The 15,921-nt window shown below is 42.7% G+C and overlaps 1 protein-coding gene across 2 annotated transcripts; it reads right to left on the bottom strand.

The window, feature by feature from the left end:
* Positions 1-523: 523 nt before the first annotated feature.
* Positions 524-15,838, bottom strand: CCNE1 (cyclin E1). 2 transcript variants are annotated; one of them, XM_037877399.2, is made up of 12 exons: positions 15,574-15,837; positions 15,205-15,254; positions 14,981-15,071; positions 14,603-14,671; positions 7,789-7,931; positions 7,568-7,703; positions 5,965-6,111; positions 4,303-4,398; positions 3,796-3,930; positions 3,581-3,692; positions 3,342-3,499; positions 524-1,197 (listed from the first exon to the last, which is right to left on the bottom strand). In XM_037877399.2, exons 2-12 carry the CDS (start codon positions 15,216-15,218, stop codon positions 1,075-1,077), a joined length of 1,224 nt encoding a protein of 407 aa, XP_037733327.1. In that variant the 5' UTR covers positions 15,219-15,254; positions 15,574-15,837; the 3' UTR covers positions 524-1,074. The 2 variants fall into 2 exon arrangements, with proteins under 2 accessions (XP_037733327.1, XP_037733328.1); XM_037877400.2 differs by lacking the exon at positions 14,603-14,671 and having other exon boundaries at positions 15,574-15,838.
* Between the last annotated feature and the right edge of the window lie 83 nt (positions 15,839-15,921).

Here is a 15,921-nt window from a genome sequence, read left to right as displayed (position 1 = left end):
ACCCAACACGCTAAATTACTTCCAAACACCAGAGTTACCAGCAAGCTTTAGTTTGAACACCAGGAAGTTAATGAAAACCCAAAACAACTTGTATTCCGTTCCTCAGTTTCATGCTGCTTCTGCTTAGTTTATGGGAAACTAGCATGAGTAATGCTGAAAGCCTCCCAGAATTTTCAGCATTACATTTGCAGTAGAAACTGCTCACTGACATTTTGAAAAACAAGTGCCAGGATGAACTGAAAAGCTGGTTTACATCTCCTCCTCCCTGCAATATGTGGAGGCGGAATATCAGTTTCCAGAAGTAGTCATTCAAAATATTTGAGAAAAAAAATACACAATATGAATAGTCCCTGTTTTCAGTTGCATTCACAGCTTCATTCTCTGGATGTTCACATTTCTGTATCCAAGAAGAGACTTAGTTCGCAGGGAAGCAGTTGGTGGTAACAGAAGATATCCTTACTTTCTTAACTCCCCCATGTTTTCTGCTTCAAAACAGCTACCTTTACCACACTGATACAACAAATACACATAAAACCAGCTGTCTTGGACAGCATTTTTATTTAAAAATTGATATACAGAGACATAGCAGCATTTACGTAAAGAGTTTTTAAAAAGTCATCCAGTTGTAAGCCAATAGCTTGTAAAGAGGCTCTAAAATGTAGTCTTCCACAGCATTCTCAAGCCCATTTGCCCCCACAAGGTGAAATGACCCCGGGATATCCAAAGACAGACACACAGACACACACACAGTTGCAGGTTTTAAGTTCAAGCCTTTTTTTTTTTTTTTTTGAACAGTTGGTCACATCAAGTATTACCTTCCTTAGCAGCATTTGGAGCACTCTTCGGCGTTCTTTTAAGTGGCTGGTGTACTTGATCCATTTATTTAAAATATCAATAGTTAATAAAACTTTTTCATATAGAAGATTCTTCTGTCACAAAAAAATGCAAGTTTCTTTTTTAGAATCCATAAAAGCTTATAAACTTCACTGGCAGCATTTCCATAATGGAGCAGGATTCAGAACCAGCAAAAACAGGCACTTCAGCTAAATTGTCTCTGATGTAGACAGTTTGCAGTCATATCAGCTTCAGCCCAGTGGACTGTTTCTTACTACTCTGTGGCGGTGTGAGGACACCACTGGGTAAAGGAGAAGTCCTATTTTGCTCAGCCAACATGGCCTGATTTGCTTGAGCTTTGTCCTGAACAAGTAAAAAAGGTAATATTTAAGTTAGCGTGTTACAAAATCAACTTTGATATTCCAGCCATGCATATTAATAAAAGATGCAAAAGACTTGAGGTATTACTTAAATGCCCATTATTTTTCCAAAGCTATCATTCACACATTTAAACCTCTCTAGTTTGTTTTCACCAACCTATTATCAATTTAAAAATTCTTACACCATAGCACTGAAGTTGCTTCAAAGCTAAGACTGCCTCTGAACAACCAGCTGATAGCAGAATAAGTCTGAGAGTAACGCAGTGGCGCTAATTCTTCAATTTAGGTAATTTGCCAGTGTGCAGCTTTGCCTTAAAAGTATTACCAATGTGAGTCAAGAGTGCAATTTGGCAGGTTCCTATAGAGACCTACCAAACAACTTTACTGTAATCAGATGTATGTATTATATTGCTAGTCAGACACTGTAAATCATGATAGATCTAAGTTAGCAGCATTTTGAATTCCCTTAACCACTATTAGATATAGACCTTACCAGTGTGTAAGAAAGCAGAATTTCAGTTGCTACTAAGCTTTAAAGGTGTTTTTATAATCTACTACATTTTAATCAAAACCTTTTTAATATAAAAGAATTAGTGAATAAAAAGTTAACTCCAGTTTATGATACATGGAGCTGTAATTGCATCAAGCAAATATATTCTGACATTTATTATATATTATAATTGCTTAAAACATTATTGCTTGACTTATTCAACTAGTCAACTGCCAGCAAACCTTGGGACCATAAGATATTGATCTTACTGGCCTATAGTGAGAATTTAGTCACTGACGGAGAGAGAAAAAGAAAGAGAAAAAGAAAGAAAGCATTGAAAAATAAATCAAAAGCAGTCATCCAAATTGGGGACGTGTTTTCTTTCCTAAAATTAGACTATTCTATCTTTCCAAACATAATGGGGAAGCTCTATGTTCTATAATCCTTATGGAAAAAATAAGCCCAGTATGCAACATCTGAAGCATCCCAAAGCTGATACCAAGTTAGGGGAAAACCAAATTAGAGGGGGTTTTGTTTCTTTCTTTGACAAGAATTTGCAAGACGGTAGTATGTTTCCGACATAATATATACAAATTACTTTCAAGTGCTCTGTGTATTACGCCATCACCAAGAGCCCACAATCTGAAGAGTGGCCCTTTTGTGCGAGGCACAGCACAAAATATGACAGTCTCTGCCCAAAGGAACTTGCAATTTAAGCTCAAGTTTGTCATCAGCTGCACTCTTTAAGTATAAGTCCTTCAGTATATACTGGGTATCACTTTTTAAAAGGCATTTAGTTTCTGAATTTGCTCTATCACAGAGGTGGGCAAATTATGGCCTGCGGGCCACTCCTGTCCGGCCCCTGAGCCCCTGGCTCGGGAGGCTAGCCCCTGGCTCCTCCCCTGCTGTTTCCCCTCCTCCCGCAGCCTCAGCTCACTGTGCCACCGGTGCAATGCTCTGGGCGACGAGCTCCTGGGGCAGTGCAGCTGCAGAGCCTGGCCTGACCCAGTGCTCTGTGCTGCGCGGTGGTGTGGCTGGCTCCAGCCGGGCGGTGCGGCTGTAGTGCTGCCAGCCACCGGTGCTCCAGGCAGCGCGGTAAGGGGGCAGGGGGACTGGATAGAGGGCAGGCGACTTTGGGGTGGTGGTCAAGGGGCGCGGGTGTGGATAGAGGTCAGGGTGGTCAGAGGGCAGGGAAAAAGGGGGTTGAATGGGGGCAGAGGTTCTGGGGGGGGCGGGCAGTCAGGGGCAGGGGTTCCAGGGGCAGTTGGATGGGGCAGGGGTCCCGGGGGACAGTCAGGAATGAGAGGAGGCGTTGGATGGGGTGGCAGGAAGGGGTAAGGATACTGGGGACGGTCAGGGGACAGGGAGCATAGGAGGTGGATGGGGCAGAAGTCCCAGGGGGTGGGGGGCACACCTGGCTGTTTGGGGAGGCACAGCCTCCCCTAACCATCCCTCCATACAATTTCCAAAACCTGATGCAGCCCTCAGGCCAAAAAGTTTGCCCACCTCTGCTCTATCAAGTCACAAATTTTAAAAAAGCTTTAAAATTCCTATACTCTGCAAGAGAATATATAGTTTTTGCCTCTAGAGATTACACAAAGTGAAGATTAAAAAAAAAAAAAAAAAAAAAAGCATACCAGCAAATCCAAGCTGTTTATATGTGTTTGTATATTGTGCAAATCTTCAGAAGCTATGCCTCTGAAGTGCTTGAGTTTGGAGCTTCCTGCTTCCCTGATAGCTATAGCAAATGGAACCATCCATTTTACACACTCTTCTATATCATACCAGTCATAACCTGGAAGGTAAAGATACTTATGTGAGCTTTAGGTTAACTTACTTGTCAGACAAATATTTGCAACTAGGAAGCGTTAATTACCCGAAACCTTCTGCATCAGTTCAGATGAGGAGAAGTGGTACAAAGCAGAAGCAGCAAGTACTCCATATGTATATTCCAAGCAGCCAATATCGAGCACACAGAGATCCAAAAGCTATACAGGGAGAACACAGACTCCTAACATGTGACAATCTCATATTACAAATGACAAGTCTTAACATGAGATGCATGGTGTTTGGGGATGAAGTCACCCTTACCTCTGCTATCTGTACAAAGATTTGCTGGGGATATTGTGGCAGCAACACCTCATAAAGCTCATTTAGATATGCAACTTGCATGTAAATATTTAGCCACGATACAACTGTCAGTGGATTTAAGTTCCAATTAAGAGCCTAAAAAAGACAGATATAAAGTTGACAAAAATGTTGACGAAAATGTTATTAGAATATGCATCTTACTCTTTACATCATTACCTAGTGTTGGTGGGAGACTGCATTCCCATTTATGGTAGCAGTGCAAAGAAAACAATGTTCTTTTTCTCAGTGAACCTGAACTTTCCCATGCAAAAAAAAACCTAACCAAACCATTTTATCTGTAACATTTGAGAAGTATGCAATTTCTACATCTTATAAGGCACTAGTTTTAACTACAGGAAAATATTACTCTACCAGAATATTACAACACTAATTGCAGATCTCTGCTGAAGTCAATCACACCATGTTTTGGTCCTTACAGAAATGTAAACGATACAATTTTATAACTACCTTCATAATGATCAATTCCATGCTGAGGATTTCATCTTCTGCACAAGCTCCATCTGTAACATAAGCAAACTGGTGCAACTTTGGTGGATAGATTTCCTGAAAGATAAAAGATCAAAAATATAAGTCAAGTAGAATGTAGATATTCCACATGTTAAAAAAACTGAACATTTCAAGTTGTGTAAAACTAAAATCTCATGTTTCAGAGTAGCAGCCGTATTAGTCTGTATTCGCAAAAAGAAAAGGAGTACTAGTGGCACCTTAGAGACTAACCAATTTATTTGAGCATAAGCTTTCGTGAGCTACAGCTCCACTCCATACGGCTAAATGCAGTGCGGAGCTGTAGCTCACGAAAGCTTATGCTCAAATAAATTGGTTAGTCTCTAAGGTGCCACTAGTACTCCTTTTCTTTTTAAAATCTCATTGGAGCCCAAGTGTTTGTTGACTCTCATGAATCATGGTAGTGATAAAAAATGGCTTCCCAAATAGCAAATTTCTTGTTCATAGTCTTCGTTTTCCATTTTTGATTTATCAGTCCAAGTCCAAAATAGAGTTTGACTGCAAGGGATACAATGCATATTCTCAGAGCTCATATCAAGATCTTCATGTCAGTTATTCCACCACCTCACAAACTCGCCTCTGTATTCCTACTGCATACATGGAGAGATAACACCTGCATATTCCTAAAAATGTTTATTCAGCCTTTAAAAAAAAACCAAAAAAAAAAAAGTGTGCCACCACATTTTCTAGGGGCCAGGTTCCAATCTTAGCGGGGGGTGAGGGGTGTCTATTTTTGTGTCACATTACACGAGGATTAGCCCTCTAGAAGAAATATTAGGAACAACACGGCCAATGACCTATTCTAATTTCCCAAATGTAGGATTATAAACCTGGTGCCCAATGCAGATGTGGTATGAGGATGTATCTCTAGAGGTTATGGGATATATTTGGTCTAAATTTGGCTTGTTAAAAGAGGCAGTGGGGAGAGGAAGAAACGGACATTAACCCCAATTTAGCTTAACAATTTAAATGCTCTTTTAACATATCTGTTTTTTCAGACAAGTTGGCTTCCCCAACCTTCCACTCAATTGACAGGTATAAACTTTACCTTACTCACACTTAAAAATAAATAAATAAATAAATATCTGATGAGGCCTTATGATTTAGAAGCAGAGCAAGGATGTGTGCCAAAGAATATCTTAAAGAATCAAATGCATTCCAGAGATTTCTATTCATCTTCACCTTTAAGAGTTAAAACCAAGAGAAAGTCACTTATTTTAATAGTTGAGTTATTCAAACAATTGAGGGATAACTCCTGAGTTAGGTCATCTTGTTCCAATGTCAGTTATGTTCTTTATTGGTAGAGTACTTAGAAGTGGTCTCTGTACCCAGCGACCAACCTTAAAACCCAAGGTAACTAACTTGACCTCAGTTTTTGAATTTCCTAGGAGTACAAAGGAATGGCATATTCTGATGTAACCTTATATAGGGTAAAATGGGCCAGAGGGGAATTGTAGCAAGAGTGGAGTCTTCTTTCTTCCTACAAACTCCTCCAAAAATTCTTTTCCCCTCAATGACTTCCATAAAGCAAAGATGTGCCCAGCACAGAAAAGAAGCAAGCATTTCCAAGCCACTTATGTTTAGGTAGAAGCTAAAGACTTTTACCTCAAGCTTTGCAGCTATGAATAAAGATGAAATGCCAATAAGCTGCAACAGTGTTTTTACAACATTTTGTTGTGTTGCCATAAACCGATCAAAGAAATCCTGTGCCAAGTAAAAAGTCTCTCTGTGAAGTTTGTAGACCTCACAAACCTGCAAGAGATAAACAGTAATGCATATTCATAAGGAAAGCACAGAGTACATACAAGTCCTTTTAGGTATCAAACCAACTCATGTACCTACAATGGGGGTTTTGTCTCAAGCAGCGTATAACATTTAATAAGACAAATCTAGGGATATATTTCATACAGTAGTTTTAATATAAAAAGAACTGAAATCAAATATGGGGTAAGAAGGGTGGTGTCATGTCCACACTACAGCCGTAAGTTGACCTATGGTAGGTCAACTTACAGCCACCGCAGTGATGTCTTTCCATGGGACATCTGTGACCCTTCAATCCTAATAATTACTGCGGTGGCTGATGCCAGCTGAAGAGGGGCAGCATGAGGGGATGAGAGCCAGGGCTCTCAGCTTCATGCAGCTCTCTGCTCGGAGCCCAGCTGCCCCCCAGGCTCTTGCCTCCCTGCTCCCAGTCAGGAGTGGAAGAGCAGCTATCCAGGCTTCTCGGCTCCTTAAGCAGGGAGCCTTTGGGCAGTAGCCCAACTGGGAGTGGGGAGCCAGAGGCAGCTGGGCTCTAACTGCCTGGCTTTCTTGTCAATTTTCACACAATGTCTGCACAGACACTGCATTGCCCTAACTACACTGCCATGAGAGCGCTTATATTGGGCTTATGTAAGTGGAGTTATGTCAGTGTAGTATGACACTTACGTCGGTGGGACAAGGCTGTAGTGTGTAAAACAAAACAACCAACAAAAAAACCACACACACACACGGGAAAGCATGCATGTTACAAGACCAGAGCATCAGGTCTTCATTTTCAAAAATATGTAGCCTCCCCACAGTTCGTAACGGAAAAAAAAATTCTCACAAGTTGGTTGTGACTGAGAAGAACTCTTCAGTCTTCTAAGCCAGTAGGTGGCCAACAGGAAGATACTGTGCAACAAGAATATTTAAAAATAGCATCTTTTCAATTCTAAGATTATCATGTTAGAAATAGTTGCATATCACGTAGTATACGCTGAAACTATTAGAATTATGACACATTAAGCATTACATCAGGGTTCCCAACTTCTCTACACACACCGTCACTTCCCCTCCACCATAATTTCATCTTCATTTGTTTTGCTTTAGTCTAGAACACAAAATGCTGAAATAAAACGTTTCATGTAAGTTCCAGGCAGAAGTAGGCATTCACATTCACTGAGTATAAGTTTGATAAACTATCCTTATATTAGATATGAAATTATCAAACTGCACACTTGAAACTTGGAACCATTAAGTTCTACATATTTGGTGCCAACACTCTGGTAAAATTTCTTAGATGTGCACTGAGTAAACAAGTTCCACTAATATTCTGGTGCTTTATGCATTATGTAAAGTGCATGAAAATCAGATCATACTAGGTTTTTAGAAAAATTCATGTTATTCAGGGCATCTCTATACCTACCTACAGCACACGTAAAGTGTTACCAAGAACAGCAAAGCTCACCTCCATTAGCCAGTCTAGAAGAATTGTTCGCATTTTAGGTTGCAAGAGAGGGTGCTTTTGCATATAATGTTTCTCTCTCACATACGTCTGTTCTTTGTTTAGCATGTTTTTCCATACATCATCTCTATTTGCCCAACTAAGGAAAAAATATAAACATGTTAAGTATCAACTGTTAAGTGGTGAATGGGACAGACAAAGAAGGGGGAATGAAATACAATTACCCCAGAATTGGTAGCGGTGAAGTTCTAGATGGACTAAGTCTGAGGTGTACAAAATGAGAAAAGCCAATATTAACTGGCTCATCTTTATCTGGTGTGGGAATCAGCATATGGGGACTTTTCTGGACATCCTTATTCCAAGATGGCTATTAAAGGAAAGAAAAAAATGTTGCACTATAACTGGTTTTATAGTTTTTAGGGCTATTAATGCACACAGACTCCACACAAGACACATTAGGTCAGAGAGGTGATCACTCCTGTAGGCAGCTAAAATTCAGAACAAGTTTAAAGGTGTATTTTCACACGAAGAAAGACTTTCAATTGCTGAGCTTAAAACAAGTCATTTACCTTTCATATTTTGGGATTGAAGGTCACAGATGTCCCACAGAAAGACAAGTGTTCTCTATAAAGAGTTCTGTCGTGATGCTTTGGATGGAAGGAGATTTTGTGTGAAAATAGGATTTTTGTCTGGGAGTCGCATCACTTATTCCCCACCTGAAGTTCTAATCCTTTGGTTTATGGCATCACAATCCCAGCCAGATTCCCTGGCCTGGGCCAGGCACTAATGATCCAATGCCAGCAGACCAAATTCGGTGATGAATGCTGGTCACGTGCCACATGAGGCATGTTGCACATATGCTAAGATGACAATCAAGGATTAGGACTCAGGTGAGGAATAAGCAAATGAGATTCCCAGACAAAGAGGCTGCTTTTGTGCAAAATGTCCTTGGTAATGAACACAGCAGAGGAGGAATGCTGATTTTGTTTTGTCTTTCAAGATTCAGAGGTTATTGACTGCTCATCTTGTGAAGTTGGTTAAGCAGAAAGCTAACATTTTGCTATCACTTCAGATATATGAAAATGACTTTGTATACATTTTATTTGCCCTAGGATGTTCCCTCTTAGAAAAGAACGAACAAACTCATAATAGCTAGTCCATTCATATACAGAATAGATTACTAACAAATCTGCAAATGGTAGACACCTGACATTCCAGCTATTATAACTTGTTATTTATGTATTTGGAACAGGACACAGACCTAATGCTACTTTTCTTTAAAGAAGGCTTATCTTGGCAAACTAGATTTTAAAAAAGCAAGACATTGGTATAAAGTTATCACCCCAGTTCCTAAAGAAAGACAGAACCCATTTTGCTTAGCCCAATGTTCTGAAAGTTCACAAAGAAAGAAAATCCTATTACCATGAATAAACACATTTATTTGTATTTTAACTAAAACTTGGCATTTGACCTAGTACTGGAGGCAGCCATCTTACTGAAAAAGGAATGCAATTTGTATCAGTGGCAGGGTCAAAAAGCTTCAGCAAGTCCTCAACCTGCTTTAAATAGAAAACACTTGTTTTACAAGTTAAAAATAAAAAGACTTATGAATCAGTTCCAAACCTGGGTTTTTAGTCTGCCTTTGTCACAACTAACAACGCTTTCCAGCACTAGATTCAGAATGCTCATAACCACGTTTTGGTTTATTCATAGTGAAAATTGCTTTGTACTATTTGAGCCACTGACTGAAAAAGCTAGGCAGTTTTCCTCTTCAAAAAGGAGGTCTCAAAATTGTGCATGCAAATCTATCACAGGCATGTGCACAGCTATGTCCAAGACCTCAGTGCGGTTTGTGTTACTATTTAACTGAGGGGAAAGATGTATCATTCAGAGTAAGATGACAGTAGATTCCCTATGAACTGAAAGTTTAAAGTGTCACATCAGCACTTAATTTTTTGTCCTTCCTCTAAGTTACATTTTAGGTACACCTTGTTCTCCAATTACAAGGCAGGCATGGACGACAGTCCTTTGAGTGCAGTTAATCAAACAGACTGTGGTTTGGATAAGAGTTAAGGAAGGAGAATTATATACTTTCTGTATAACGTAGCACATGCTTGGCACCTCAGAAAGACAAGGTCCCTGCCCTTGCCCCAAAGAGCTCACAATCTAAGCATGTAGACAAAATGAGGGCAAAGGGGAACAACAAAAGGCAATGCAATTCATCAGTGCACTGAAGTACAGCAGGTGTTTTTAAATAAAAAAATAAGTAAACCTCAACAGGATTGGAATGAGAGGACCTCTAAGATTTAAGAGCAAAATGATGTTTAAGAGTGAAATGATAGGTGAGGGGCTAGGTGTGGTCAGAGCAGCAAGCAAGGTACATTATCATAAGAGGCAGCATTTTAAATAGGCTAAAGAGAAGCAAGATGACCATCTAGCAAGCTAGTGAGGAAGAAGAGGTTATAATCATTGAAGTGAGGGATTATTATTGCTTAGATAAGGGTTTTTGCAGGGGAGATGGAGACAGCTACAGATTTTGTGACAGCACCAATTTCAGATGAGGAAATGTATCAAAAAAGTTGTATTACATCAACTGAGTGGATTGTCAAGTTGCCATGGGGGGGGGGGGATGGGTAAAGGCTTAGGTAGAAAAACTAGTTCAATTTTTGCCAAACTTAGTTTAGGTTTGCATAAAGTAACTAGTCCCCAAATCCTGGAGCTGCAATCGGCTCCTCTGCAGGGACCCCACCCTTGTATCCAGGATGGCAGGTGCAGCTGAAAATCTTGGCAGCGTAGCAAAGGAAATCCTATGGTTCGTGGGCTCCTCCAAAGGCACTCTGCAATGCTGGAGCAGGAGCTGAAGTGGGATGTAAGCCAAGACCAGGATTCAGCAAGAAAGGGAAGCCAAAGAATCTAGTGTGGAAGAGGAGTGGTTTTATATGTGAGGTCCAAGAAGTTCTTTGGCAAGGCTCAGATACTTCTATGATGGCTGCGGTAAAAAACCTGTATCTATATCAACAGGAAGGAGGAGTTGGAGAACTCAAGAAAGTTAATGGCTTGGCGGTAATAGGACACACAAAAAACAAAACAAAAACAAAAAAAAACAGCAAAGGCAGATGAAGAATGAAGAAATCTAGCCATGAGTGAACAAGCAGCAATGTACACCACCAAATAAAGTCTAGACCACGGCTGTATGTAGGAGGTTGACTCAGAACTACCGAGGGAAAGAGGAAATAAGAAGCAAAAGGTTGGATGGATCATCAGCATTGAAGCTGAAGTTACCAAACACGAAGGTGGGATTGGAAGAGAAAGAGGGATATAAACTTAGCCCTCCCCAACTCCGCAAAACCCAGCATGTGCTAGCAACTAGTGCCTGAAGCCACATGTTAGGAATAATGCTGTTCTCCTGCAATTTGCCTATAGAAAGTGACACATAATGTAATTCTAGTTAGTTTCATTCACTGAAGGCACTAGGCCGTGGTTCTCAACCTGCGGGCCCATGGGCCGCTTGCGACCCAATCAACATACAGCTGCGGCCCATATGACATCCTCAGAGCCATACAGGCAGTATTGGATGTGGCCCACAATGATAAGTGGGTTGAGAACCACTGCACTAGAGTCAAGTATTATGGCACAGGAAAGATAGACAAGACAGTTCTACCAGCCAGCTTCAAAAAATGAAGAGAAATGTTAAAGAAGTCAGACAAGGGAAGGGATCATTGTGATTAATGCTTCAATTCCCAACCCTAAATTTGATAGTCAACATAATTTATAACCAAGATAACGTTGGCGACTAAGCTCATCATCCGGGTCTCCCTTTGGTATGTTGTGTGAAAAAATAATTTCAGTTTAAAGGACTTTTGTTTCACAAAACATCCTGCTAATGTATCAGCACTCATGTTAGTTACAACCAAAATCAGGCTGAGAATTGAGAACAGTGCCTGTTATCTTACTTCAAAACCAAATACAGAATTCCTGCAGTACTCGGCTTCCATCAGCCTGATATAACCACCCTTTCATTACATAAAGGGTAACATCATCCTAATTAAAAGCTCGGGCCTTATGTTCAACAGAAACAAACTAATGAATTGGGTATTAACATGCCATAAGTGGGATGTGAGAGTGATACTTTATACATGGAGCAAAATGGAGCTTCAACTAGTATACAATAGTTTATTTAATGCAATGTATTTATGTAATGCAGTGTATGTTGCACAGGATTTAAGGCTACCTGCACACTGAAGTTTGCTATGCTATTACTGTGCACCATCTTGCTTTCTCACTAGCAATCATACAAGCTTGCTTTACTCCTGGTGGAACTGCACACAGTCTCATTAGTGGCCCATGGCAATTTATATCAGAGAATAGCTTGTGTCACACCACATACCGAAGAGCTGCTGCTGTGCAACCAAATGTTAGCTTCATGGATTTGTCAAAGGATAACTGTTATAACAAAGTATCCACAGAATCCTCTCAATGTACAGACTGATACTCAGGTACCTCTTATTTATGAACTACAGAGTTGCAGGGCCTTATCAACGCCAAGTGGGTTTACAGAAAGCTAAGTCTTTAATTTACACTTCAGGAATTGGTGCTTTAACTGTATATCAATACGTCAATCATTCATGAAGGAATTGTCCCAGCATCTATTTTAAAAAAAAATCTAATTTTCATGTTAAGACAGGACTGTAATTCCATTTCTAGTTCTGGAATAAGAAGAGTTACAGTAAGAGCATTTTATGCTAAACATTTCAACTTTCTTTCTACTGCCATTTTGGGGAGAGAGGATAAATATCTGGGTACATGTTATTAGAGCTTATTAGTAAGTAGCTACTGTGTAATATATATTTTAAAAAAACACCTCAAATTGAGGGATGTGTTTTAGGGAGGGTGGAGAAAAGGAATTGTAATGAAGGATAGACAGCTCCCCCTTGTCAAAAGTGAGAAATTAGTTTAATATACTGCATAAAAGGAAGACAGACGGGAAGGAGAGATCCCTTCATTAAATGCTCACCATTTGAGCCCTGCTTAATATGTTGAGTGATAACTAGTATATGTGGTTGCAACAAGCAGAGACCATTCCAAACAATGATGTCCATCTGTTATGTAGCACTTCAGTCTTCAAATTTGCAGTTGCCACTTCTGGTTAGATGCACCGCATGATGCGTAAGTAGGGCCCTACCAAATTCATGGTCCATTTTGGTCAATTTCACGGTCATAGGATTTGAAAAAGAATAAATTTAATCATTTCAGCTATTTAAAACTGAAATTCACTGTGTTGTAATTGTAGGGATCCTGACCCAATAAGGAGTTGGGGGGGGGGGGGTCGCAAGGTTATTATAGGGGGGATTGCACTACTTCTACCTTTACTTCTGCATTGCTGCTGGCAGCACTGCTCCCTTCAGAGCTTGGCAGCTGGAGAGAGGCGGTTGGTGGGCTGGAGCCTAGCTCTGAGGCAGAGCCACTGCCACTGCCAGAATGGCATGGTATGGTATTGCCACCCTTACTTCTGCACTGCTGCCTGCAAAGCTAGGCCCTCATTCAGCAGCCACTGCTGTCTGGCCACCCAGCTCTGAAGGCAGTAGCGAAGCAGTAAATGATGGCATGGTATGGGATTGCCACCCTCACTTCTGCATTGCTGCTGGCAGGGTGCTGCCCTCAGAGCTGGGTGCCCGGACAACAGCCACCACTCTCTGGCCGCCCTGCTCTGAAGGCAGCACAGAAGTAAGGGTAGCAATACCACAACCCCCCTAAAATAGCCTTGTGCCCCTCCCCCACAACTCCTTTTTGCCTCAGGACCCCCAATATGAGAAACGCTGGTCTCCACAGTGAAATCTGTATAGTATAGGATAAAAGCACACAAAAGACCAGATTTCACAGTCCGTGACGTGTTTTTCATGGCTGTGAATTTGGTAGGGCCCTATGCATAAGTAACCTTATTACTGAATGAACAGGGTACTGTATTCCCCACTCATGACTTTTGTAGTTTAAATATCCTCCTACATGTGCATTAATTAGCTCAAATCCTAACAAGGAAGAGCATGTATGTATATTCTATTTCTTCATGCCTCAGCCAAATTTAATCTGCACATACCTTAAAGGTGTACAGTGAGTGAAACCTCACAAACTCAGTACACATCTCATATTGTGTATGAAAGTGTGGGGCAGTAACTGATAGCATACCCAAGTTTGTGGAACAAAGGAAGAATGGAAGTGGAATGGAACAAACAAATGAAGTTTAGAATACTAAGGGTTAAAAATCAAAATTAAGTTATCTTAATATTATCACAGGGAGATTTAGAAAGCTAGCACTGCCTGCTAAGGACATTGTTTCTCCTCCTAATCTCTACCCCTCCTAGGCCAGTTACTGCTGTCTATCTGAACAACCCCTAGTGCCTTTATAGGGATTACTATGCCTTACCTAGAAGCTTCAGTCCCAGCAATGCCACGGAAGTGTACATCCCCTAGTATATAACATAAAATTTCCAAATCCTAACTGTGCACCTTTTGATTTTTTGGCACTCAGAAAACATTCAGTGTCACAGCAACAACAAACCATTAATGGGCTGGAGAAGGAATACAGATGTCCTCTTTTCCACATTCATATTTAAAGTAGGGAGACAGCTGCAAGAGGGTCCAAACTGCCAGTTATATGGAAGTGGATAGGACATGTGTCCTAACTCTCTAATGAAGTAAATGGGGTTCTGTGCAGCTATCTACCCATGCAAAATTAAGGCCTTAATACATGAAGCCCATGCAAACCAGGACATTTAGTCATGCTATAGTAATACCACAAGAATTCGGACAGACCTCGTCTGTTTTATGAGAATGTTAAAGATCCCATGTCACCTTGTGTAAATTGGGAGGGGGTTTCTTAGTGTCCCTGGGCAAAAGTCTCCCCTCCCCCATTACCATGCAGCATGCTAGTGGTGATGTAGGTACAGAGTTGATGAAATGCTCTACATTCCAAGAAAACTATATAAATTAAAAAAATTACAGTAGTATCAGTAACTATGTATCCACAGCCAAATCAATTACCTGGCTTTCATATTGCTTTCTCTTGTTCATTTCCATTTTAGCAATTTCTTCATCAGGATCCTGTAAGAACTACAGTTGGGGGGGGGAAGAAAAGAGAGCCATGTGCTAACAAGAATACAGACTCCAGGCCAAACGCTGCCACTCTGAATCATACTGGTGTAAATCCAGTTGTTGCTCTGGGCACATTACGCCCGTGTGACAGAGCACAGCACTTGACCCAGTTAGTGTACACTCCAAATGCCACATGGACATTCACAATCCAGCAAGGGCACCAGAGGCCATGGTCCAAACAGTTCAGCAAAGAGAATCCACATTTACACTGGAATGACAGAGCAGGACTTAGCCCTAGAGGATCAAAGTGAGCCATTTTGTACTTACAGTGGCCACATCAGCTTTTCTCTTTCGGGCTCGCATGGCAAGATCAGCAGCACCCTCACCCTTGGGGGGAACCTTCTCATCCACGTAGTCACTGCCAAGAAAGAGAGATACAGGGCCATAAACCCCTCGAGGGAGTCTCCTCTGGGATCTGCCTAATGGAGATCGTGGCCTACCCCACTTCCACCCCCCACACGCCCTGCAGGGGGCTGGGGAGAGAGACTCACCTCTCCCTGCGCATGGTGCCTGGATGGGACGGGGCGAGGCTGGCTCCGACCTTAGGAGGAGGGAAAGACAGAGGGTTAGGGGGGGCAGGTCACTGCCTCACAAAGGCGAAGGCGGCAGCAGCTGCAGCTCCCCAGCCCCACAAAGGGCTCCGGACGCGCGGGCGGCGGTGGCCCTCATCGCCGGGCGGGGAGACCCGAGCGGAGTCCGCCGGGGTCGGATGGGGGGGTGCATGGGGGGGGGGGATCGGATAGGGCCGGGACCTCCCCACCTCCCCCTCGCCTGCCCCCTCACTGGGGCACCTCCAGGAAATGGCCGAGGGGGAGCCCCGGGCACTGGCACCCGCCCCTCGCCGCCCGCCCCCGCCTTACCCCGGGGAGAGGGTGCCCTGTGCGAGGCGCTGCCCGGCGGCTGCGGACGGGGCGCGGGGCAGGGCGGGCGGGGAGCGAGGCGCGGGCGGGCTCCGCTGGGCGCCTCCTGCCTCACAGCGCGGTCGCTCCCGTCCCTGCGCAGAGAGCGGCCCCGGCCGAGCGGGACATTTAAATGAGAGGGCGCGGGGCCTCCTCCCTGCCCGGGAGCCGCACACGTGGCCCCGCGCCGGGCCCCGCCGGGAGCCGGCCGGGGCGGGGTCTGCGCGGGGAGGTGGCGGGGCGCAGGGGGCTGGGCCCGGGGGCAGGAGGGGAGGCGCGGGGGCCCAGGCTGCGCGGCCACCCGGCTCG

The sequence above is a fragment of the Chelonia mydas genome, chromosome 12 (genome assembly GCF_015237465.2).
Source record: "Chelonia mydas isolate rCheMyd1 chromosome 12, rCheMyd1.pri.v2, whole genome shotgun sequence".
Lineage (NCBI taxonomy): Eukaryota > Metazoa > Chordata > Testudines > Cheloniidae > Chelonia > Chelonia mydas.
This window is presented reverse-complemented; position numbering and strand designations above follow the sequence as displayed.

What these genes read in the sequence shown, in the direction of transcription:
- CCNE1 (XM_037877399.2), bottom strand. An exon ending in TCATAGCTGCAAAGCTTGAG is followed by an intron (nt 4,399 to 5,964) that starts GTAAAAGTCTTT and finishes TTTATCTTTCAG; the next exon opens with GAAATCTATCCACCAAAGTT. An exon ending in TAAACAGCTTGGATTTGCTG is followed by an intron (nt 1,198 to 3,341) that starts GTATGCTTTTTT and finishes TTACTTGTTCAG; the next exon opens with GACAAAGCTCAAGCAAATCA.